The sequence below is a fragment of the Rhea americana genome, unplaced genomic scaffold, assembly GCF_003343005.1.
Source record: "Rhea americana isolate MKP2758 unplaced genomic scaffold, rheAme1 scaffold_35, whole genome shotgun sequence".
NCBI lineage: Eukaryota > Metazoa > Chordata > Aves > Rheiformes > Rheidae > Rhea > Rhea americana.
The window spans coordinates 5,720,668-5,745,956 of NW_028186479.1; the positions used below are offsets into that span (position 1 = coordinate 5,720,668).

Below are 25,289 nucleotides of genomic sequence, written 5' to 3' on the forward strand. Positions count from 1 at the left end.
TCTAAGCAAAAYGCCTGTCAGATGGGTTATTTTCTTCACTGTCATTTACAATCTACTGCTAAATACACTTGATAGTAAAAATACTCACTGAGGCAGGTTTCGATGCAGGCAGTGTGTGTTTGGTACAGCATCCTGCAGTGGCTTAGGAGCAATCTGGAGTTACATGACCTCTCTCCGCCTGGCTGAGAGTGTTCCTACTCAGTGACCATCCTTTACCCACAGTTTTATAGTGAGATTACTTAGGTCACTCTTTTACTTTGAACTGCCAAGCTATAACACAAACCAGACCAGACAGGCTCTGTTGTCTCTAGCAGTCCCTACAGCTCGCGTGCCAGGTGTGTATCCTCTGCGTGACTCCAGTGCTGCCTGAGCGCTGGCTGGGATGAGCTTCCCCATGTCTCCCTCCCAGTTAAGCCCAGCTAAGATCTTCAAACTCCATGGCAGAAGAGCAGGGGAACAGGCTACAGAGKCAGTGGGGTGGTCACTGTGCTCCAGACAAACCTAATGCGCCCATGGGATCCAGGACCACACAAGACATAGGCAAACAAGTCCGGGTAGTAATATTGCTCATGACTCTTATAGATAATAGCTTAAGACTTAAACAGGAGTCCGAGGTTCCAGTTCCTGCTCTAACAGTGTCTTAGAGGAACAAGGACCAGAATGACCTCCCTTTTTCCTCCATGAAGGCCCTAACCATTATGCTTTGGACTCCCAGCTGCTCCAACCCAATGAGTCTTGAATTATTTCCAGCAGAGCAAACAGCCTGAACAGAAGGGACGTAGAGTGTCCCCTTCAAAGGAACAGAAATCTCTCTTCGGTTTATCAGAAGAGCTTGAAATCTGATGATTAGGAGCTTCCACCTTATATGCTTAGACTGCTAGTGCCTTTGAATCCAGGCTCCTTTCACTCCCTCTTTTTTTCTGAGACTTTCCTTCCTCTCTTAGGAATGAAAATGCAGTGTTTCAGATCAAGATGGTGTTTCAGTGCTACACAGTTAACTGCTAGATTGCATGCTGTAGTGGTATTATGGGAACAGGAGGGGTGAATGCAGCTTAAATGATGAATTAAAAATAGGCTCTTACAAGTAGAGAATAACACGGAACATGGAGTGGCTTTGCCTAAACTGATGTTCGAGTAACTGAGAACGGTTMTCGTGGGACCAGTTTTCAATTTTTCTTCTGAGATGGCGTATTTTGTGTTGTTCACCAACTGAAACAGCCTTTGTCCGTTAAGGTCTCAGCCTTGGTGAGGAGCAGGTGATGAGACAGCAGGGGATTTACCCCCACGCTCCAGCTGGCTGCTTCGTGCCACTCACTGGCTGCTCAGGTTCATCGGCTGTTTGCACAGAAGGGGAGCTGCAGCAAGGCAGGGTTAGTGTCGGAGCACCATTAAACACGGGCCTTGCTCGAGGCAAGCTGTGTCTGTAACGGAAAAGGGAATTACRATCGTGGCACATCTGGTCCAGCTGTTCCCACCTGCAGAAACGTCCCAGTGGCTGTGGGTAGTCAGAGCAAGCTGAAAACTTTACTAACTGGCAGCTGCAATCTGATGGAGAGGTGGCCACCCTGGGGCCAAGGGCCCCCCTGTCTCTCTCCCTGTCCCGCACATGCTCTTCTGCACTTAGGCACCAATCTGAATCCAGGCCACAGGCTTTCTAAAACTRAAAAAAATGTAACATCATGGTGGATCTTTCACATTTTTGGTTTTGTGTTCTGGATCAAAGAGTAACACACTACTTCCCTAGGAGGTGACTAGGGTAGCCATCAGCATGTGGCTGTATGTGGGCATGGATGGGCACTTTGGGAATGCATCTCTCTTCAGTGAGATAAAAGCTAGGCAGTATTCTGCCTACGGTCCTCATGGTCAAATACTAAACAGCCTCCTGGAAAATGTTGTCTTACTTATCAAAACCTCCTGAAAGTCTTGCCAGGAGAAGACAATCATATGAAAGCCTTTATCTTCTGACTCTGTGTATTTTAACAGGGAGGTAAAACGGGAGAATGAAACAACAGCAAGCTAAATTCAGTTCCTTTGGAAAGAAGTTGGTATTTTTACTTGTTGTTTTCTGTGTACAGTACTGCTTTTTTCAAGGCAAAACTCCTTTTTACTTGACACAGAGCAAATATACCAAAAATGTTATGTAAGAAATACTGGAGGACTTCTGTGATTTAGCCAGTATGTTTTGCTTGGTAATCTAAATTCAGGGTGCCTAGAAATCAACTGAAAATGTTTGCAAAGCTATGAGATGCTGTCACATTCCCAGGCTTCCCATGCATGGGAAATGGCCCTCAGACTTAAAAACAAGCAAGCCCAACTCCATCCACAAGCCCAGCCGCCAGGATTAGGCTCAACCGTAAGAAAGGATTTTCTGATTCTAGTCTATGTTAGCAAGGACTCATCGGATTGCCCCTATGCAAACCAACCCCCCATTAGGTCAGCGCCCAAGATCAGCGCATCACCGATGTGCCTGCAACGATGCTCCTGAACCGGGATTGTTTATCCTGAACCGGGACGATTCTGACATCGGAGCTGTGAAGCACCTGTTGGCCATGTGTTTTTCTAYGTGTGTAGCCATGTAGGAAAAAAAAACATGTCAGGCATCTACCATGGCTCATCTAACACTGCATAGATGGTGTCCCACCACATCACATCTCTCCCCACCTTGCCCCAAGGCTCAGGAGCTGTTGCACCCTGCTCTTGCAGCCAGCTATTGCTGCTCCATCTCCCTGTTAGGCAGCCAAAGCAAAWTGGGTCCTTGTTAAGCACAGATCAGGTGCAATTAATATGTGATGTTAAACAGGATAAAGAGGAGTAGGTGTGAGAGTTGGCAGGCTGCTGGGGTTGAAGTGKTGTCTCTTGGGTGGGTGCTGAAGCCAAAGCACAGAGGAATCATGCAGCTGCAGAGGGGATGAGGGAGGGTTGTGGGCTCTGCTGTGCTGACAAACCAGCATGGGCCAGCTGCTTTCTCGGAAATTCAATTTTTGTTAACATTACACAATGCTTCGCCGCAAGGGATTGCATCTGGAGTCAGCACAGGTGTGAGCAGCTAATGCATTTGTAATATTTGTATAGATACATGTGGGCATAGGATAGGAAATCATCTGGCTATCAGGGTAGAAAACACTGGTGGGTATTTCAACGCCTACGTCGTAATGAATTCCTGTCCTACTGTCCCTGTAAACACCATTGTGCTTTTCATCAGCCGTATTTGCAGCAGCAGCAGCAGAGAGATTTCTCTTGAAATGGATTGCTGACGCCGTGGAAAGCCCCGGACAATGTGATAAGCGCGCCGGGGCTGCGCGGGGCTGATGTTCCAGAAGGCTGCTGGACAAAGCCGAAACAACACCGAGCCCAAACCTGCTTGGCTCGGCAGATCCCACCAGCGCGGGGACCGCAGCGGGGCGAAGCGGCCCGGCCGGCTCGGCGGGCTCCAGCTGCAGCATGCCCTTGCCGAGACGTCGGTCTTCGTTCCTGGGGCAGCAGCCCCCCTCCTCCTCCTCGGCGGCAGCGCCGGAAAGCTCGGGGGCGCCCGGCCGCCGGGTCAGCATCGGCGCCGGAGGAAGACCCCCGGGTGTCTACGTGGGCACGGCGCCCCCGGGAGGAGTGAGCAGCCTGGGGACTCGGGTGTCCCGCAGAGCCCTGGGCATCACCAGCGTCTTCCTGCAGGGCTTGCGCAGCTCCTGCTCCGCCGTGCCCCTGGCCCCGGGGCTGGAGAAGGGCCGAGGCTTCTCCTACGAGAGCCTGAACGGCTGCTTGGTGGAGTACATAGAGAAGGTGCGAGCTCTCGAGCAGGTCAACCAAGAGCTGGAGGAGCACATCAGAGTCTACCTSGACAAGAAGTCCTCCGCCATCAGCACCTGGGGAGCGCTGAGGGAGAACTGGGAGGCCATCTACCACCAGGTAAGGGCRAGAGCCCTTTTCGCGGGGGGGCGGCGCACAGCTCATTAGCAGTCCTGAGTGCCGAGGTCTGACGCCGATGATAAATGCACCCGGATGCCAATGCACGGCACCCTYGACGCAGGGTTTTACATCTATCTTCGTGATAATTAGCATTATCATCTCAYGGGTGTTGTGGAAAATGCCTATTAAGCAGGAGAATTGCCTCAGGCTTCTGTGTGTGGGGGCCATTGAAATGCACCCCAAGGTTCAATAGTCTGGTCTGATTAAAATGGGTGGCGCTTTTTTTTTTTTTTTTCCTTCCTTGCTGGTGGTTATTACACTGAGCAGCAATATTATTAAAAGAACTGCTAGGACTGAATTAGTTTATCCATCAACATGATATCATTACAAGTATGCTGGAGGTTTTTTTTTTAATTAGCAATTCAGATTTTTACATTATTCTCTTGTTTGCTTAATCACATTTTCAAAAARTTCTATTTATTTAAAAATAATAATTACATGGCTACAAATGAGTGCTGCCTTCCCTTCCCTTGCCTCCCCCTTACTCCCCTGTCGTGTGCACAGGGCAGGCTGCGCGTTTCCCAGGGAGCCTGGGAAGGAAAGYGTTGACCATGGGAGTGTGAATTAGTGTTTGCATTGACCTAGTGGTTTAAAAACAAGCCCTGGAAGATGATAGAAACRGTCCCTTCAGTTGGTAGAACGAAAGAGTAAAGTTAAAACCAGGAAGAATTTGCCTGCTAATGTTCTGCTTGCAGAGAAAACTGAGATTTGCTGCCCCGAGGTCTCGGTGCGCCTGGCAGGTCTCTGCCCCGGAGGGGTCGGGGACGCGGTGCCCAGCCTGGCGGGGAAGTTGGCTTGGGGTCAGCAGCCGAGTCGTGGATCAAGCCCACRTGGTCAGAGTCTCGCTCCTGGTTTCCATCCCATAATCTTCTCCTTTGGAGAACCAGGCCTTTCACAAAGGCTTGGGAAAGCGAAACCCGCCGAGGGTTTAATCCTTGCTCCCCGGCCGTTAACGCTCCAAGCCGCCTGCTGCGAGAGCTGGGGTCGGTCCCCGGCTCTGCTGGGAGCTGCTGCAGGTGAACCGGGTGATGGCATCCACGCATCAGCATGTTGTGGCTTGAGCGTGAACATTGTCCTCTGTTGACCGTAGAGGGAACAGAGCCAGCGCCTTCGTGCAGGTGGCAGGGACTGAAAGGGTGATTTTGTCACTGAAAAGCAGCCCGTATGGTTGTCTCCCCTTGGGAATGGGACACCACCAGAGGGGGTTGGAAAGATGAGGACCCCTAAGGCTCCCGCAAAGGTGTATAAGCACATCCATCCTGCCTTCCAAAAATGGACTAGATGGCTAGTCTTACTGCCTGGCTCACGTGGTACAATTTGAATCATTCAATGTCTCTAGGGCCCAGCTTGCCCACCAGGCCTACATGTGAAACTAACCACTTAGCTCAGTTCTCCAGGGCTCGTGAAGCACCAAAGTCCWTGTGACTCTAAGAGACCTGATACCCTGCACGGCCTTGACTGTGCCATCTACAGCCTGAGTCTTCAGGACAACCAGATCCTGAACAGATTTAAAAATCTTGTCCTTTGGCCAGTGTACATGTAGCTCCTAKGCAAAGTTGTGCAGGCAGCTTGTATCCATCATCTCAACTGGTCTCATTAGGACACCTCATCCAGGTTTGCAGCACCTTCTCCCCAGTGTAGCTGGTTTCCTCAGCCCTGGGCGGAAGCCAGGGGACAGGATGGGGAGCAGAGCAGTGGCTATTGCTGAAAGCAAGAGCCCTGGGGAGTGGGAGAAGGGGACGATTGCAAAGAGGGGGTGAGGGAACCTGAGCGTGGGGCGCTCCAGCCCTGTTTGCATATGTTGGGTGAAAGAGCCCTCCCTGACCCGCTCCCTGCAAGGAGCTGCCCCAAAACCTGCAGGGCTCCCGGAGGAGGAACAGGAGCAGGTGCTGCTTTGCTTCCCTTACGTTGCTGCTGCTGGCAAAAYGGGGAGAGGAAGGGAGCCCAAAGAGCTGAGGAACAGCAGCATGCATACATTTCTCTTGATGCCCTGCACTTCAGCCTCGTGTCTGGTAGCTCTGCATAGTCATAGAAAACGTTTATTGTTGGAAAACAACTTCCCTGAGCCAATCTTGCATTTCACCTCAGGCTGTCCGGACAGTGTTTCTCCTCTGGCATGGGCAGGGGTGTATTTCAACTGGGCTGCATATCTAAGATATTTGTAGCCTTCTGGCTGTATATCTGTCATCTGAATCTYGTATTTTACTAGACAGTGGCATAAAATGTTAGACAAAGATCATGTGAGCAGTAGTGCCCAGTTAAGCACTGACTTTTAAAGATGTTAAATGTCATTGGCACCACTAATCCTATAAAGCTTGCTGAAGAGACTGACTCCAGCAGGCAATGGAGGTGCAGAGTCTAGGGTGCTTATAAAAAGCAGTATATGCATGAAGCAGTCTAGCTGCTGTAAAGGGCTTTGATGGAAGACAGCGTGGGGAGGAGGTAATGCTTTTCAGCCAGGAATCCTACTTTCTTCTGATGAGTGTCCTGTTCTGAAGTCRTAGACCCACCACCACTACCCTGTAAAACCTACAAGGGCTTACAGCTCAAGTCAAGAAAGCTAGGACTGCAGGTGCTTTAAGACAGCCTGTTTGATTTTACGTATATGGAAGACAATGTTGTAATGCAGAGGAACATACTTAATTTTTCACCCAAATGCTTTTGGGGGTGGGGAGGGCTTTTCTTTCCRTTGTCTTGCCACCTTTTCCTTACCTCTGCTTTTTATAAGTAAACAAATGCAGCTCATATTTAAGTCTAGAATACTGGGATCTTCCTACATAGAAACAAGAAAAATAAAGCAATGAAATAATAACAGCTGCAAGTATCATAGAAAAATAGACAATAAGATTAGCAGCATCTATATCTATTTAACTATTAAAACAGATTAGAGAATACAGAGAATTAGAGGGTTTTTAAGTTATGTCAAATCAATAATGGATCGATTAGATCAAAGATGCATCATTTTTTTTTTCTTTCTCAGATATAATCAGAGATAAGATGTACAATTCTGACTAAYTGGTTTCTGCAATTTGTTTACATTGAACATCAAGATAAAAACGAAAGTAGGACCTTATCCAGCCCAAACACTGATGAACTGGCCAACAGGTGCCAGCATTAACTCCCAAACTGTCCTGCTTATCAAAACGAAATCAAAGCAGTTGCCACGGGAACAGCCGTGGTACCATGAAATAAGTGTCCTGACTCTGCACTGAGTTCAAGTAGGAAAAGTAAAAAGCGCTCGGAAGTCAGGTTTCATGGATGGATGATGGATACCTGACAACTACACTTGCAAAAATAACTTCTGGCTCTCGGTTTGGATTTCCGGCAGGCATCCGACGCGTCGCGGCCGAAGCCCGCTGGCGTAGCACCGCGGGAGCCYGCGGTGCGTTCGGTCCCCTCGTCTGTGGGAGCTGAACGCACCGCAGGAGAGTTTTTTTCCCCCCGGGGAGAGACCCCCGGTAGCCCTAAAACCCTGGAAGGTCGCTCGGGCAGCTGCCCCTAAGCTGGCAGCCCCCGGCACCGGCAGGTTTGGAGGAGGTCGAAGCCGAGGGAAGTCCACGGATCGATGCGGGGTGACGGGGGAGGCAGGGGGTCTGGAAATCGAAGGGCTTCGTCCCCGCTGCTCCGCGGGGGCGGCCGGAGCTGCCGCGGCGGCGGGTTAGGGACGCGGAGCCAGCGGCCTCGGCGCGACGGCGCCGCGCTCGGTGCTGGCTCTCAGTCTGGGCAGCCGGTCCTTGGCAGAGCGGGCGACGCGCGTGCGCGCGCTCCGATCGGCACAGGCGCGAGGCAGGAGGGTTTTCGCAGGAACCGAGCGAAACAAGAAAACCTTGCCGAGAGCGATTTATGTGACAGAAATAAAAATTCACCTTATTTCATCCTGCTCGTACTCCTTTCCCTCAGTCTTGATCCCACCGTTCTTACGGAAAATGCCAAAGAGATTTAAATGTCTAATTAAATGGGTCTCTTCTGCAATACYGAAGGTTATTTGTAATGATGATTCCTTCCCGCGGAGCGGTGCAGCACCCGGGAAAAGGGAATGCTCGAAATAACCTTGGCGCACTTACGAGACGAGGGCCAAGCTCAGCCTCCGGGACCGCGCGGTTACGGTACGCGGGAGACGGGGCAAGAGAGAGAGAGACTTGGAGACGATCGCATCCCCACGGCACGGCCGTGAGAGCCGGAAAGCTCACGGGAGTTTCCCGGAGCGATGCCTCTGCTTGCGCCTGGCCCCGCTGGCTGCCCGTCCCGGGAGATGGCCAGGGCTGGAGTCGAAAGCGCCGAGGCGTCTCCCGCGGGGCAAGGAGCGGAGCGGCCGGGGCCCCTCTCCCGCCCTCGTCGCAACRTCGTCGCGCGCTCTGCCGACGGCGCCTCGGGACCCGTCCGCTCCCGGCCTTGAGGGCGCGACGAACCCTCGCAAACCGCAACGCAGCTTGCTCAGCCGCCGCGCAGGGGCCGGCAACGAATTAGTGCGAGTTACGTCCTCTCGGGTGCAGCCGTTGGGTGGGATTATTAGTTTTCAATCCCTGTGGATAGCCAAYGTCAAAGTTTTCACGGGTTGTTTCTCCAGGAGGAGATGCCGCTTTGAGAATCAGGCACTTTTTGGTGTAGCCCTGTTTATTTGTGAAATACTAGATCTACGAATGAAGTCCTGGTGTCCCGGGCGCAGCAGGACTCAGCAAAGGACGCCTCAGTCTTCCCAGCCCCTATCCAGGTATTTCTTTGCCTAAGCAACAGTCCTCCCTTTGCGCCTGCTCCCCTGAGGCTCGGGGAACGGGCCGGGTGCGGAAAGCACGACCGAAAGCAGCTTGCCGGGTTTCCGCGCGGCCGCACTGCCTTGCAGGCTCCTAGCCGGGCTCGGCTGAGAATTAAAACGCCCTGGAGACCGCGGCCTGATAGCAACGATTTCTTTAAGTCTGTGGTAGGAAAGACTAGACAGGGTCTTCCGTTCTTTTTCCATGAAGGGATCATTCGCTGAAACTGCAGCCAAATTACAAGCCAAATAATTTTCCACTACGTGAATAATTAAGCCATGAGACAGGCCACACCTGAGGCCGTGAACTTAGCAGCATTCAAAATCAGATTAGACATTTGTAAGGACAAAAAGAACGTACAAAGCTCTCAGTTACATATAGCTGAAAGCTATCGGTTACATGTATCGGCTACGGAATCTGAAAGGTGCCGTAAACCCTGCAATTCCAAATTTAGGGAGATCTCCGTCAAAGAGCGAAAGCTGCTGTAGCCGCCGGGGGCAGATTCCCCCTCCGAGCGGCGGTATCACGTCACACCTAGTGACAGACGGAGTTTGCAAACCCCCCCCCGAAGCAGCTGCTTTTGTTTGCTGTCAGACATAAGCTAGTAGCTGGGCCACTTGCGGCAGTCTGATGAATCAGAAGCTCCTATTCAAGCAAGAATATTTTGCCAAAAATTAAAAAATGCGTTTTCATGTCCTTAAAATCCCAGTGAAATCAAAGGAAATTTTTGACGCTCTCTACTTGTGCTATATCATGAATATTCAGCGTTAACTGAAGAACTGGAAAARCTGCACGTGCAGCACAGATCCTGGCGCAGAAAGACAGCGCGCAGCGGAGCGGAGCTGTYGCTAGCAGCAGCGCCCGCGCTCGGAGGACGCCGCGCGAGCCTCCGCGAGTCCCGGCAGAGCGCCGCGCTCCTCTGCTCCGCTCCTCCAAGGCGGGAAGCGGTGGCCCGGCCAGGCTGTCCCCTTGCGTCCCGACGCGGGCGGCAGCGAAGCGCGCAGCCGGTCGGTCTCGCCGACGCCGAACGCTCGCGGCCGGCTGTCGGTTACTAGGAGAACTGAATCAAACCGAAGAGCCGCTGGACGGAGGTCTCGCGTCTTCTCTCTTCGAGCCTACCAAAAGGCTTTCGTAGCCGACGTAAACCAGAGATGCTTCGTCTAGAAACTTGCTTTCTACGTAGGAGCTGCCGTGTAATTATTTATCCTTCGGATTCACTCTTGTATTCAAACAGTCTACGGCTCATTTTCAGGAGTGCTGAAAGACCGAGTCCTGCTGACTTGCGACCTCCTAAGCGTTCRAGGTTTCTATACAGTCCGTACTTGCACGGCACAACTCAAGTTTGGGCCTAGAACTGGAAGTCTCTAGATTTTGTCACTGTCTGTTCGGTATTAGCTGCGAGTTTATGAAGTGGGGAGTAAGCTGCTCCTGAACGGAGGCTCACGGATTGACAAAGTCCTCGAGAGTGTGGCACTAGGGCTTTGATAAAGACCTCCGCTGTGGGACAGGTAAGAAGTTGCCCCAAATGCTTCAAGAAAACTACCAGTTATTCCCCTGCTTTTAGCTTCATCGCAGACCAAAAGCCATTTTAAACTGAATTCAAYTTCCTAAACCGGGTGATTAATATAACTCCCAATTTGCAGTGTATAGTTTGAAGAACGTGAACATTTCATGAACACATGTAATACTAAGATTTCCTCAAGGCGTTTATTTTTCTCAGATATGCAGCCAGATACTGTAACCACGTAGGCTGGCTGAGACATATGGGCTTGTTTTGACTGGTCACGGTAAATCACAGGGCAACATTTCTTTTCCTGACTTGAGAACAGCAAAAACTTCTGTGAAGCATCCACACGTGTATGAGTTGCAGGAAGATAAAATAAGGTTATTTCTGTAGAAACATGAAGGAATTAAAAAAAAAAAAAAAAAGTGAGGTCAAGAGTAAATTTTCCAAAAATTAGAAGTAAAAAAAAAAGTTCGGTGTTTGGATCAAAGAACTGGGTATGCCCAATTCTGCTTCTTGCTCGCTCCTAGAGAGTGACAGTTAAAGGGCTGTAAGGCATCTGCAGACAGTAGCCTCTACCTTGCCGTTGCTGCTGCATGTACAAAGAAAGACTAAATGTCTTCGCTGCACCTTTCAGAAGGGGTCCTGGTGGGCCAGGCTTACAGCATCATGGCCCCAAAGTCAGCTAGGCCAGTGCTAGTGAAGTGGGACTGTAAAAAAGTGAGGAGAGGGAAATAAGGAGTTGAACAATGAACATGAGCTGATATTTCTCAAATAAGTAAGCAGTTCGGTGTGCAACAGAGCACATAAAGGTCTTCTATACTTTTGTGCCGCACGGTTGCATTAGCTGGCATGCAATAAGATACCATCTTTTCCCCCACAGCCATGGCTTTCATAGCATCTCTGACTTGTGTGGCTTCTCTAAGTTCTGAAGCTGTCATGCTTAGACTGCCAGTTTTTTTCTCTAGTGGCAGCATTCACGGGATTTCTCTTCTCTATCTTGGTGCTGTTTTCATGAAACATGTCGGAGCTGAGTATCTTTGAGATGGCCTGTCCCTCACAGTATTGGTTGGAATTGGCCAAGAGGTCCCACAGTTATTCAAGAAAAATTGGCAGCTCATGTAATACATCTGTTTCCTGTGGAAATCAAGCAAAGCTGGAGTTGGTAGGAATTACCTCTAACTACAGGCTTCCAGCCTCAGCCACTCTTTTTTTTTTCCTAACAGTAGGTAAGAAGCAAGTAGATCGTTATTTTTTTCTCCAGTGCCTAGATTTTTAACATCTAGAGTGCTCTGAMCATCGTGTTCCGTTATGGACTTTCAGTGTGGGGAATAGGTTATTCCTATAGATTTCTCCTTATCAAATATCTTCACACATATCATACTTYGTATTTGCTAGTTCCTACTCTATGCGATTATGATAAGCCACTTTGAGTGAGGATGAATGTTAATTGCCATGCAACAGTGCTTCAGCCTCATGTTTCCATCTCCACTTCTTCACTGAGCAGCAGGCCAAAGAGTAGGTAGGAGCATCATGCTAAGGCAGCTGTGCTATCCAGATAACTTGTCTGGATGCAGCCTTGATGTTGTCATACTGCACTGCCTTTTCACCTACAGAGCAGAATGCTTAAGGGATATTCGCATCTCATTTAGTTGCAAACTTAATTAGCCAAGGAAGAACTCTCCTGGCCTGTTTAAAAGCTACTCTTATTCATGATCTGGTTTGGTTTCAACCRCAAATCTCCATGGATAAATCCTGAAAAAGAAGACAGGGATTTGTGTTTACAGAGCCTGTTGCAGCTCAAAAGGCTAGCTGCTCCCGTTAACACTACCCAGCGTCCTTCAAGGTAACCCACTCAGATCTCCAGCCACCCACCATCAGCTTTTTCAGCTGTGCTCCCTTAGAGCAAAGACCTGAGCTGTGGCTATATCTGTCCTGGCCTACTAAGGCCATATTGGGGGTGTTCCCACCTGTGTGCTCATGGACTGGTACAGCGCCCCAAGTTGCGTGTGCCTGGCCCTGGGGCACTCAGAGGGCCACCTTCCCCCGGCACTTCCAGGGTGAGCCATGAGGATCACCTTAGCAAGTCCATCTTCATTTCAGCAGCTGGAGGTTGACAGTGACAGTKATAGTGACAGCACAGACCGTAGGATGGCCAGGCCTCCGGGAGCTCCGTACTAATTAGTTGTGGAGAAGACTTTTCCATTTCACAGTGAACCTTGTAGCAGATTTGGCAATTCATCATTCCTCTCCTCTGCACCTGTGACTCTGGAGCAGGCAGTGGTCTTTTTTACTTTTTACTGCTTTATAAAGCCTTTTTGAATCAGAACATGCTGCTATGTAGCAAATCTTTCAGGTTTGAATATCCTTCAGGTGCCTTCTGGGYGTTAAAGATGCACCAAGCAACAATACCACAATGTTTTTTGTACAGTCTTCACATAGCATTTCACATTCACCAGTATAATTGTTGAAGGCTGCCTGTTGCTTAGGTCTCGTGCCTGTCACAAGAACTTACCAAGCCCATCAGAGAACAAAATCTGGGAGTCTGAAAACTGCTCACGAGGYATTAGAGAAACAAATATTCCTTGGCTCACTGAAGTGTACAACCCCAAGGAGGATTGCTGATATGGGAAGTGTAACAGAAACTGCGTGAGTGCTACTTAAACCGTATCTAGAAAATATAAGTGGGACTTAAATGATAAACATACYTTGTGCCCAGTAATGACTTTTACTCCTTGTGTAATCAAGCCGACAATGAGAATAAATGTGTTTCTACACAGAAGCTGAATGGTCGGGAGCAATGAAAAGATTGCTGAAAAATTACAGCCTATTTGCAGACAATTTGTGAATTGGTAGGTATGAAACCCGTTGATTAAATTATCTGGAATGAATCACTTGAACAGCCCTAGGCTAAAAGATTGTTTTCAGAATCAAAACTATGCATCTGCTTAAAACGTATGTACAACGCACACAGCTAACATGCTAATATTCTTAATTGTTCGAACTCTATTGTTTCTCCCTTGTAGGTGGGCGAAGCAGTCCTTGAAAATGCTCGTCTTATGTTGCACACAGAGAACATTCAAGCTTGTGCTGAAGATTTTAAAGCCAGGTAGTCTTGTGAAGCACCTMACCGGCCAATTTCTTTGAGATTTTACCTTAACAAGGGCTTACCCTGTAGGGGAGTAATGGTTAATGCGTAGAATGGACTCATTTCTTTTATGTTGGCTACTCAACCACCTAACTTGAGAAGTGAACATGGCAAAATAATTATGACACTGACATTAATTTGGAAGAACATTTTCAAGATTTATAGTAATGAAAAATGTCCACTGGCAAAGTTATTTAAACTAACCTCTGATGTACTGCCCCCAGTCTCTTTTGAAAGGACAGTATTCATTCAAATTTTGGGTTGATATTTTACAAACACAGACATTCATATAATTTTTAGTTTAAATTTTGAAATGAAAGGTTTTAGAACCAATAATCTAAGTTAAAAGGAAAACCTAAGCATATGATACACATATTCCTGTAGCAGAGGGTACCCACCTCTCCATTCTTATTCAGAAATACTGACAGTTTGATAGTATTGTAGCCCAGAGTGCTAACTAACCCTGTTTTATTAAACCCTGAGTTAATGATGRGGCACTCGAGACTGCTTTAGCAGTGGAATTGAAGTGCATCAAGACAAGGAGAGGGCAAGGCATGTCYTCTGTGTTTCTGTGCCTCTGTCTGGAGCACACCACCTAATTAGCATGATGGTGTCATTTAAAAAAAGAAAAAAAAAAAGAAAATTTTTCTTGCTGAGCTGTGCTTATTACATTTTTTTTTCTCTGCAGGTATGAAAATGAGCAGCCATTCAGAAAGGCAGTGGAAGATGAAATTAATTCCCTATATAAAGTGATTGATGATGCTAATTTAACTAAAATGGAGCTGGAGAGTCAGATAGAAAGCATGAAAGAAGAACTAGCTTTGCTGTCAAAGAATCATGAAGAAGTAAGTCCAAACTTGGGACACTGCAAAGCTAATGTGTGGCTGTTTTGGCTAGTTGGGATGATTCATCTGGCTAAGTAAGTGTTAAAAAGCTACACCTGTCATATATGGATGGTAGGATTCTTCTGAAAATTGTTCCTATTTTTCTTCTCTCTGCTAGTTTAAAGCACTAACCTTTGAGGCATGATTAAAATTACCTACTTACAATTTTTAGTTTTTTCTCATCTGATGAATATGGTGTGGAAGAAACACTGTCACTTCATTTCTTACTATACATCACAGGATATTCATGGACTGGGAAAGTCACTTACGTCAAAATCCCAGCTGCTGATCCCTAATCACAGAGATGTAAACAAAGTGCTGTACAGAGAACAAACCCCGTACCWGGGATAGTACTGCTGTAATAACATTGTACATTAACTGGAAACTCTTGCTCTACTTAGCAAACCTACTCAGTGCCTGAAACTGAGTCTCTACTTCTGAGCAACACACCACTGAAGCAAGTCAAAGAGTCCAGCAGCTGGAAGAGTACACCATTACTACTTGATTTTGTAGCACTGTTTCACTTGCTCATTACATTCACCAGTGAACGAAACTAGTGCATGGAGGTGGATTAGACACTTCAGCACAGGTTACAGAATCACAGAATGGGTGAGGCTGGAAGGGACCYCTGGAGATCATGTAGTCSAATCTCCCTGCTCAAGCAGGGTCACCTAGAGCATGTTAGACAGGGTTGCATCCAGGCRGGCCTTGAATRTCTCCAGAGAAGGAGACTCCACAACGCAGGTTTCACAATTCACAATCTTACCCAAATAAGCACCTTTACTGACAGAGGGTTGGACTATGGAGTTACCACTAATCCCACATAAGGGGCAGCAAGCAGTTGTGCTGAAGCCTCAAGAGTAAAAGAGAGATTGCACTGAGATTTCTCACTCACATGAAGCACTATCCTGCCTTACATTTCTTACGTTATTTCTCCAACCACAACATCTCAGCAACATTGGCATGTACACAGTGACTTGGGTTGCCAAGATAAAGCTTCATGCCCTCCYTGGTTTCATGAGATTCCCAATGCTGTCATTTTGCTAAAAATACCCGGTGGTTTCGGTACCCCTGTAAATCTTGAGAAAGTTGGAAGTTGTTTCAGATGAGAGGGAAAACACACAAAATTGAAAGAAATTCACAAGACCCCTTTAAATTTCCATATATTGTAATTTTTGCTGTTAAAGTAGGAGAGTCAGCATTGATGCTCTTATCTGCCCACATACATATAGCACAACGAGAATAACAGCCTTCCAAGAGCTCTTCTTCGAGCCCTTCTGAAGTTACTGTTCAACTGACTGTTTCTTTATATTTTTTTAAATGGGTCTATTTTTTTTTCCCCAAGGATGTGAAGGTATTATACAAACAGCTTGCAGGATCTCAGCTGGAAGAACTTGATGTTCCTCTTGGGAGTGGCTTGGATGACATACTGGAAAAAATCAGAATCCACTGGGAAAGAGATATTGAAAAGAATCGTGCTGAGGCAGGTGCCCTGCTCCGTACTAAGGTAAGTGGTGACATAGGTCTCTATAATTAAATCCAACGTGAAGGCATCTAAAAAARAAAWAWAWATATGACTCATACCCTGCAGTAACTTTGGGGGTTATTTTTCTTCCTACTTTCTTGAAACAAAGAATTATGGTAAAAATATAAAGGAGTTTGGTCCAAACACACCAAAAAACACTCTCATTAAATATCAGTGACTTCCTTGGGATATATGGTTTTAAGTAGCAGTGGAAATGACCCTACTGATATCACAGGCATCTGTTGGAAACTTTCAARGACTCTGAGATGGTGGTTAAGAAAAACAAACCTATTCAGGTGAAACCTGTGTAGGATGGGCMGCAGTGGTTCTGGCTCTTATTAGGGCCATTTCTCAACTAGAGAATTTAAAGGAGTCCACAAATCAAAAAGGTCCAGATGCATTGCTCTACAATATTTACACAGCTTCACACTTTTTGTGGGCTTCTCCTTGAAATTGTTTCCTTTAGCAGAGGTGGGATGACTGMATATTAACATGGAAATGAAAAGTGATCGTAATTGAAATATTCCCTTTAAAAGTTCTCTCACCTCCTGATGCTGAGTCTGGAAGAGTTTCTTAAGGCAGCTTTTTCTCTGTCAAGAAGAGTTACTCATTTTCTGAAGCCTCTGGTTGAATAAGTATTTTTGCAGAGTTGAAGCATCAAGTTCAACGCATAACACTGTATTTTAACAGCCATTTCTTTCTTAGTTGACTGTTAACAATGAAGCATGACACAGTGAATCATAACTACAGCTGTGCTACAGAAGTACTTAAGAAAGACATAGCCCCATAAGTCTTACGGTGCAGATTTGCTATGAGGGGCAGCAGCAGGTGGTAAAGCCAATGAGAATTACTCTGATGGCACCAAATTCTTTGGCGCTCCCACTTTCCTGTCAAGCACACGCATTGCTTATTCCCCCTCCTCCTGTGCAAACTGACACTCTCACAGCTTCTTTCTTCTCATTTACTTCGTGCCTCCAAGATCTGCTCAGAGATATCATTTGYAGAGAAAACTGCCAACTTATACTAGCCTGACCATTAGATCCCACTATCCTGTTTTTGACTCTGGCCAATACCACATGCTGCCAGTAGCAGACATAACATAATCCATCCCTACTGTCACACCTTAGACTAAGCTCTTATTCCTTAATTCTTTAGGAATTAGTTTAATTTGTTCTTACTTTAGTTTATTTTGTAATGGGAAGAAGAATTGGAATATCGCAGACTTCTGGAAAGATCAGTTCTGGTTCTGAGCAGGGTCTCATATGACATTCAAGAGCTTTTGTCTCAAATTAAACCCAGATGATGCAGTTTCATACCTCATACAGATATCATTACTATTTATACAGATAAAAAAAAAGAGTTATACTAATTATTTCCAGCCCTTTCTTTAACTAAGGTTGTGGCCTTATGACATTCCATGTCAGTAAGTTGCACTGTTTAATAATTCTCACTCAAAATGTTATTTTTGCCAGTTTGGAATTTGCCACCTTGCAGTATCATTTACTGTTTCCTTGCTCTTTTACATCACAGGAGCAAGAGCAGTTCCTTTGCTCTTCATCRCTATTTTTTCAGTCCTTCTTCTTGAGTTTTCTTTGCTCCCTRATGTTTTAGTTTCCGTTCTCTGCACCCTCTCTTTGGCATTGCTCTCAATTGACCAATTGAGACCAGGGCATTTCAAATGATATGCTAGCTTCGGCTTAGGTGTCAGGGCAGTATTTTCATTATTTTCTGACCAATTCTCTGGTCTGATTTGCCTTTTCTTCTGACTAAAGTTGCAACCTCAACTATATTTTTCATGGATATTCAGGGCACCAAAACATATGAATTTCTACAGGTGCCTCTTTTTTTTTTTTAAGATGTGTTTTAAACCTTTAAAATTCTGGTCTGAGCTCTCCACTGGTTTGTCCATAATGGTTGAGTCCTTTCCCTAAACTGATGCAGGTAATTTATACTCTTCTAAGGCATATAAGCTATTTAATATTACTCCCTGAAACACGCTTTGCTGTAATGACCATTGCTCTCCACTTAACTGATGTGATGTTGTTCGTGTAGTCTGACTCCATACATACACCTCTGGTTGTTGCTAATCTGTATAGTCCTCTGACAKCCACAAATCTTTCTAGTCCATGATTCATCCACATTTCAGTTAATTAATACGGGCTCTTGCAGTAAACCTTAAGGAATCTTGCTGTTAAACTTTTGTCATGATGAAACTGGACCTTAATCCTCCCCTTCATACGCTGTCTCTCSACCAGCTGTTCGACGACAATGCTCTGCCTCTGAGCACACGATTACACAGCTTCTTCTTGTAGTCTCCCATGACAGACCTCTTAAAAGGTTTTGGAAAGCTCATGAATTATGTTCTGCTAACACATTCCCAGAACTCTAAGAGATTAATAAACCCAACTTCCCTCTGCAGATTTCATGCTGCTAAGGCCCCATCAGGCAGTAAACTCCTGGATGTTTGTATTCTATCCCTGAACATCGTTTAATTATCTTGATTCCGCGAAAAACAGATTAATGAAAGATTCTACACTCCTAGCCCAGAAGAACTGTATGGACATGTTTCAAATCAGCCATTCATAGGAAACTCAAGCAACAAAACGATAAAGATTTCAGAGGCTGCTTTCATCCTTGCCCTCAATTAACCTGGTTGTTTGCAGGCGCCATAATTCAGTGGATCCTCTTTCTTGTGCACTGTCTCAGGAAGAGCAGAACCTCCAGGACACACAAAYTGCCTAGTGAAGAGAGCGCAAGCATTACGTCTGCACTTCTCCRCAGCAGCCTCCTCCAGGTTGTCTCTTGGGGTGATTCAGCTGGTAATCCTGGAAGGAGGATGCAGAAACCCTGCGTGCACCAAAAGTGTAATGACTTACTCAGTGCGCACTTACTGGCTGTGTCATCCTCGATAGTTAGTGCCTGACCTGGACACCTCCATCCACCCRTCCGCCTTAGTATCATTCATGTAACTAATGCCAGGTAGCCTTAAGAGCTCAGGGTCCTTTCTGGAGGAGTCTCAACATCACCTGTGGTGAGGGCAAGTGAGATTTACAGGCAGCCTGAATTTGCACAGCATTCAGACTGCCATTAAGGGGAATGTGACTGAGAGATGCCAGGCTTCAGGCAGCATGCGTAGGCTGAAAATTATAGACACAGACAAAGACGCTCTCCCTTCCCTACGTATCTTACTAAAGAAGAGGCACTTAACAGTCCTAGTACGAGAATAACGTGCAGACTACGCTCTCAAAGCAGCTCAGCAGACACAAATCACTCCAGAGTGGCAGGTCCATGATCATTAATCCATGTCCATGGGTATTTGGGGAGGGATTATGCCTCTCTGAAGCACAACCCRCTATCAAGTATTTCTGGAAAATATAGGCTTTGTGTAATTTCTCGAAAAAGCCTGTTTTGTTCTTTGGATTGAAACTGAACCCTGCACAGCACAGGTTCATAAATTCTGAATTATATTTGAGACTTAATTGGTATTTAAATGACACATTAGTCTTCACTGACTGTTTGCACCTGAGATTATTTCATTCACAGTGATGAAGGTGTATGGTTCACATCATGTTACAAAAAAAAAAAAAAAAAAGGTGAGTACAACAGATGACTCAATCTATTGTAAAATAATGGTTTTTGGTGTATAGTCTCAGAAGTATTTTTTTTTAATTTGATCTTACATTTAAAGTAAAAGAATGCATGATCAGGAAAGGAARACAGGGCTAAGATAAATATTCAGGGTGGAATGGAAGTATTTTGCATTGTTTAACGTTAGTGGCAACCAAAAAAAAGAAATGCAGCTTTTGACCAAAGAATCATATTTGCTAGAAAGCCCAATGCCATGGATGAAAACCTTGATCTCAGCTCTCTTAAAAGTACAGAAATTTTGTATTTATTAAAGTATCTTTTTCTTCCCCCATTTTCAAGGCACCTGAATTAAAACATATATTAAAAATCACATGCACTAAAAGCATGAAATTGATATCTTAGTTAACTAGAAATTATTTTTCTGACCTCTGTGATGTGATATGATTTCTTCATTGATTCACAGAATCTTATGTGAAAAAAAGCAGGGTGTGAATACTTCTGAAATAAAGTGAAAACTAAGTGAAATCTAGAAATAAGYAAGTAAGTTTAAAAATAAGTTTTAAAAGTAAGTTTATAATACACTGTAAAGATAAGACTAGTTACAGCAACGTTTTCCTGTTATAGGTCACTTTAAACATTCCTGTATAAATGCTGAACAGCTTTTGTTGACATAGATAAAACATTCACACGTATAAAACTATTTTTAAAGTAAATGCATGGAAACGTGATGATTTTGACGCTAAAAATTACCTAGCATTTTTCAATCAAGGAATTTAATAGACCAGAATCAAACTTTAAATCATAACTGCCACACGCTACGGCAATATTAACTGTCATCTGGGGGACATAAGGAAAATAAAATATGAGTACCCTGTGATGTCAATCATAATCTCTTACCAGCAACAAGCTGAACCAATAGCTGCTGAACGAACCCAAGAAGAAGAACTGGTGGAGGGGCTAAGAACAGAGTTTCATGAAACTGCCTGCAAAATACAGAGYTTGCAAGCAGAAACTGAATCCTTAAGAACTTTGGTAAGTACCGTTGCTTTTCAAAGGGTATATTCTATCTGAATTCAACATGCATTTTGAGGCAAACACTTCCTTCTTAGGATGCAGAGTTAAGCAGAAATCCCCTTTTAAACGGATTTTGTTTACAGAGATGCCAGAACATTTTTGAGTTCTTCTGATCTGGTGCACTGACTGTTCAACATTTGAAAACTGGGTCTCAAAGTTCAATCTTTAGTATCTTCATACTGACCTTAATAATAAGGTCACTTATTTGGTGAGACTGCTGGGTGGGTAGTATTCTAGACTACAAGTAGCAGCAGGACCTTGTAAGTGAAGTTGTCCAACATCTGCATTACAGTAATGTACACTTTTTCAAAGTACCTAAAGAAAGGCATTCTCAAAATATTAAATCTCCACTTCAGCATATATAATGGAGCCAATAGCCAAAACTAAATCAAAATTACTATAAAGCCTATRAAAAAACAGCTGTTTTGACTCCTGCTCTCCTGCTTTCACAGAAAAGAGGTCTGGAGAACTCTTTATACGATGCTAAGCATTGGCATGACATCGAACTGCAGAACCTAGGTTCTGTCATTTCCAAGCTGGAGGCAGAGATGGGAGAAATCAAAATAGAAACTGAGCAGCAGCAGCGAGATCGTGACAACCTGCTGACCAGTAAACAACAGCTGGAGAAAGATATCGCTGCGTATCACTGTCTTCTGGATGGAGAACAAAGCAGGTATTTCTCATTAAAAAACAAGCGTGCCATGAACACAGCAAACACGAGCTCTGTGGAAAGGTGTTGTAAGGCACTTTAGAAGCTGAAGGACTAGAGTAGTTTTTGTGTTTAATAAGGCTGGGTAGTAGATGGTTAGATTTGGAGAAACTGCCTAAGTGGAAGAACATCCTAAATCCCACCATGCTGGGATGCATGGTGTGTTGGAGATGGGGAGTTTCTGACAGTGCCACAGGACTGYGTTTAGGAATATGGCAGAAGATCTGTCAGCCTCACTTCCCTGAAGATTTGAGATCTGAGAAATTACAAAGCTACTACAGCATCTGGGCTACATTAATGGCTGTAAGACAACTGTGCTATTGTTTCTYGCCTTGGGAACATGATGCCTCCCCTCTTCCTCCCACTATACAGTCCAAATATTAAAGCTGTGATCCTGAGAAAGCTCTCGTTTTAAGCACATGAGTTCCCCCTGGAGTCTGAGGATAATTGGTTCACTGACTGTGCCTTTTGTGGAGARACATAATTCAGATTTTTAATGTGTGTCCCCTGAGAATAACCTGTAAGCACATTTATAATGTTTGGATTCTTTTTAAAATTATTTTTAAGACACTTAATCACCATTAATCATGGAACCTCGGARAATATGATCCACAGATTCACTCTTCTGTTCAGGGGTAAATTTTATATAWATTTCATTTTCAAATAAAATAAACACAGTACACCAAATTTGTTTTCTGCTATACCACCAAATCCTGCTGAAGCTGATCAGAGTCCACCTGTTGAAGATAGAATTTGATTCAGCACCTTTCCTATTTGTAGTAGCRAACAATTTTACTTTTGTTTTTCTTTTTTATTTTCAGCTGATTATGAAATTGCTAGCACAAAGAAGACAATATTGTCATTCAAAGTAGAAGATGTCAGTGCCAAGTATGTTCYTGGAAGCTAAAAACCCATCAAAACAGCCTGCTTTATTCAGTTTGATTCAACAGTCAAAGTAGGTTGTAGCTTGAACAACTTTATTAGACTCTCCTCATGTAATTGCTTTGCTTACAGATTTCAGTTTACCTGTATTGTTAAAATTATAATAAAATAAAGAATATCATGGGTTTTGTTTGACTTTTTTTCTTCAAGAATTTTTCATGACAGCTGAAGGATGATACATTAAAAGCACAGGCCCTTCACTTCCCAGGAAACAAACTATTTCTTAGGGTTAATCTATCTGCCACTGTGCAAATAGCATGCAAGTGGAAATGTTAAGTACTCTGTTGTATCATAAGACTATCAGCTGGTTAGTGTGACATGTAATTCAAATAAACCTGAAGCAGATAAAGTGTGAAATTAACTTGACGCAGTAAGTAAAAGAGCATAAGCACTAATGCAAGCATTGCAGCAGTACTGAGTAAATATACTTTATTCTAGAAAAAACTACATCCTATACCTGCTGTATACTGAGAGTACTAGCTATGGTGTCAGTTTGTGCAACTTTGCTGTTTTTTTGATATATTTGATATGCTGGCTGTATCTTGATAGTGGWTGGATGATTAACTTTTGATTTTTGAACCCACATAGCATCAAATTGTTGGTTCCCCCTTTGTGGTCCCTGTTATTTTGATGGTATTGTGATGAAAGACTTGTCCCCTTYACACTCCCTGTACTTCAGCTCTTCTTTTATAGTTTAAATATTAACATCTTCATTGTATTACATGTACAGTATGGTCATATAAAGTGAGAAGATAGATTCCCATATAGCCAGAACTATAACAAACCTTGGCCCAAATCTCAGGTAGCTGTTTAGCTTTCTTTCATGAGCCCCTTGAGTTAAGCTATCTATTTGTTTGTTGCATCAGGACTTTACAATATGAACTCCAGACTGGGCAGGGAGGGGCATGAAACAGTTTATTAGTGGACTCAGACTACTGAGAAATGGCATATATCATACATTAGACACAGTTTAAATACATTTCAATCTTTAATTGAATAATTATCTAACAAAGCTGATTAATTTTTTGTAACTGATAAAACCAGATGTACTCCAAACTCATTACGCTTAATCCTCCATTGAATAACTGGAATCAGCAGACAACTATTGTCTTGCTTTTCCTCTCACATTACCCCCACACATGTAAAGGCCTTCCTAACAGAGTTGCTTGAGATGCTTCTCATTTAGTCTCTGGAAAAAGCCCATTTACCACGTACTCCCTGCAGGATTCTGATCAAAAAGTTTCTAGATTAAGAAATCTTGGTTGTTGACCAACAATAATCAAAAAGAAAGACTTATGATGGCATACTTCCTTTTTCTTACAGGATGTTAGTTCGATACAGATTTGTGGGAAACTATTATCCCTACTTGAAGAACCAAGTTGCAGATCCATCAAGGATAATGATAATAAAAATTATACACACACTGTTGTACAAGAGATGCAATGGCAYGGATCTGCTGGTTATTAACTGGATGCTGCCTAGGAATGATAATTTTTTGACAGCAGTTAAACATCATTCCACCCAACCTTGACACATAAGAGACTACAGTTTCTCTATGATTTGAGGAAGAAAATAGAATTTATAAATTATTCCTGTATTTCTTCATAGAAGTCCCCTGCTAGGTTTTCAGGTTTTCTTTTTGTCTCATATATGCCATAACTAGAGACAGTAGCTGCTGTAAACTATCAAATTAATCTTACAGCATAAAAAAAATTCAATCCTCATGTCATCAGTTCTCTACTGTTTTCTAATGATGCTTCATACACAGGTATGAAAAGGCACTGTTGGCTATCCCATTGTAAAACTATTCTTCATAAATTTCACTAACAGAGCTAACCCTGGTGAAATTATAAGTCTACAATCCTGTTATGTCAGGAAAAGAAGGATCTTTTTTTTTCTTTTCTGTCTAGTAAGTCTTTCCAAGGTCTTGTTTCATCAAAGGCTTAGATTTTAGGTTCAAATGATCCAGTACATTTCATAAAAATTAAATTAGAGGTCTATTTAGGTGATTGTTCTTTTTAATTGAAATAACTTCTTGCAAACCATTAATGTATTCCATTAAAGTGAAGGAGGTTAAAAAAGGAGGAAATATTTAAGCATAAATAATGAATTTCCAGCAGCTTTTCCATGTATTCCCAGCCAGGATCAAGAGCCAATGAAGAGATATGTTTTTGTTTTGTTTTGTTTTGTTTTGTTTTTTGTTTTGTTTTGTTTTGTTTTTTGTAAATAGCCTATCAAATCTCACATGCAGTGCTCTGGCCTTTCTAAACCAGTTACTTAATATTATGTGAAAACTTTTAGACAAACCTTAAGATTTTCTGAAGAAACTTACCTCTACTTTTACACACATCTGTATCTAACTACCTAGCTATCTACACAATATTTCTGGTATGCCTAAGTGCCAYCTAAGCATTAACAAGCAGCCTTAACCACCCCAGTGAAATGGGAAATTGAGAATACRAGAGATAGTAAGGATTAATTTTCACAACCAGTTGTCAGCGCTCAGGTATATAACTGATTAATGTTTATGCTTATCTTCCAGTCTAGCAGTTGCTATATTAAATACATGTGAACACATTTCCAACTACTTTTTTCCTAAGGAAACCAAAATCAGAAAACAGAGTTTATTATCTCCTACTGCAGTATCTATCTCACCTACCTTTCAGTGTAGGAATTTGTAACATTTGCTGTTATAAACACTTCGGATGCAGTCTGAGGGTACAAATAACACAACCTAACAACCAGCTGCTGCATAAAAAGACTTTTCACACTTGCTGTACATTCCCATCACCCTTTCTTGTTAGCGCTGGCACCTGCCTGATGTCTCAGGAGACAGTTCAGAATGCTAAACCAGCAGAAAATTAACCCTACAAAAACCAGGGTAAGGTTCCTGYCATTCAGCTTCCTGAACCAGGTCAGACACGTCCCAGTACCCACACCGGGATGGGTGAGGAAGAGAGAACACAGTCAGGGCTGTAAAGCAGGACTGTCCCTTTTGAAGATACCTAGTCACTAAGTCAGATTAGCTACAACATCAGACTAGATGTTCATTGACAGTGCTTTATCCTTTTCCTCAGCCAGCTGCGGCCTCTTTAACCCTACACTTTGGATACACACTGTAGGCTCCTCAGGAGAGGCAGAAGGTGTTAGCCCTAAGCTGCAAACCTGCAGCTGAGTACACTTGTCCATGCTTAATTTCAGATT

The 25,289-nt window shown here is 44.2% G+C and overlaps 1 protein-coding gene across 1 annotated transcript; it reads left to right on the plus strand.

Moving 5' to 3' along the window:
- The first annotated feature begins 3,441 nt into the window (after positions 1-3,441).
- On the plus strand, positions 3,442-22,128 carry BFSP2 (beaded filament structural protein 2). Its single transcript, XM_085311868.1, has 7 exons — positions 3,442-3,900; positions 13,242-13,324; positions 14,052-14,208; positions 15,593-15,754; positions 20,261-20,392; positions 20,887-21,107; positions 21,965-22,128. The coding sequence occupies exons 1-7, from the start codon at positions 3,442-3,444 to the stop codon at positions 21,966-21,968; spliced, it is 1,218 nt and encodes a 405-aa protein (XP_085167994.1). The 3' UTR covers positions 21,969-22,128.
- Positions 22,129-25,289: the final 3,161 nt, after the last annotated feature.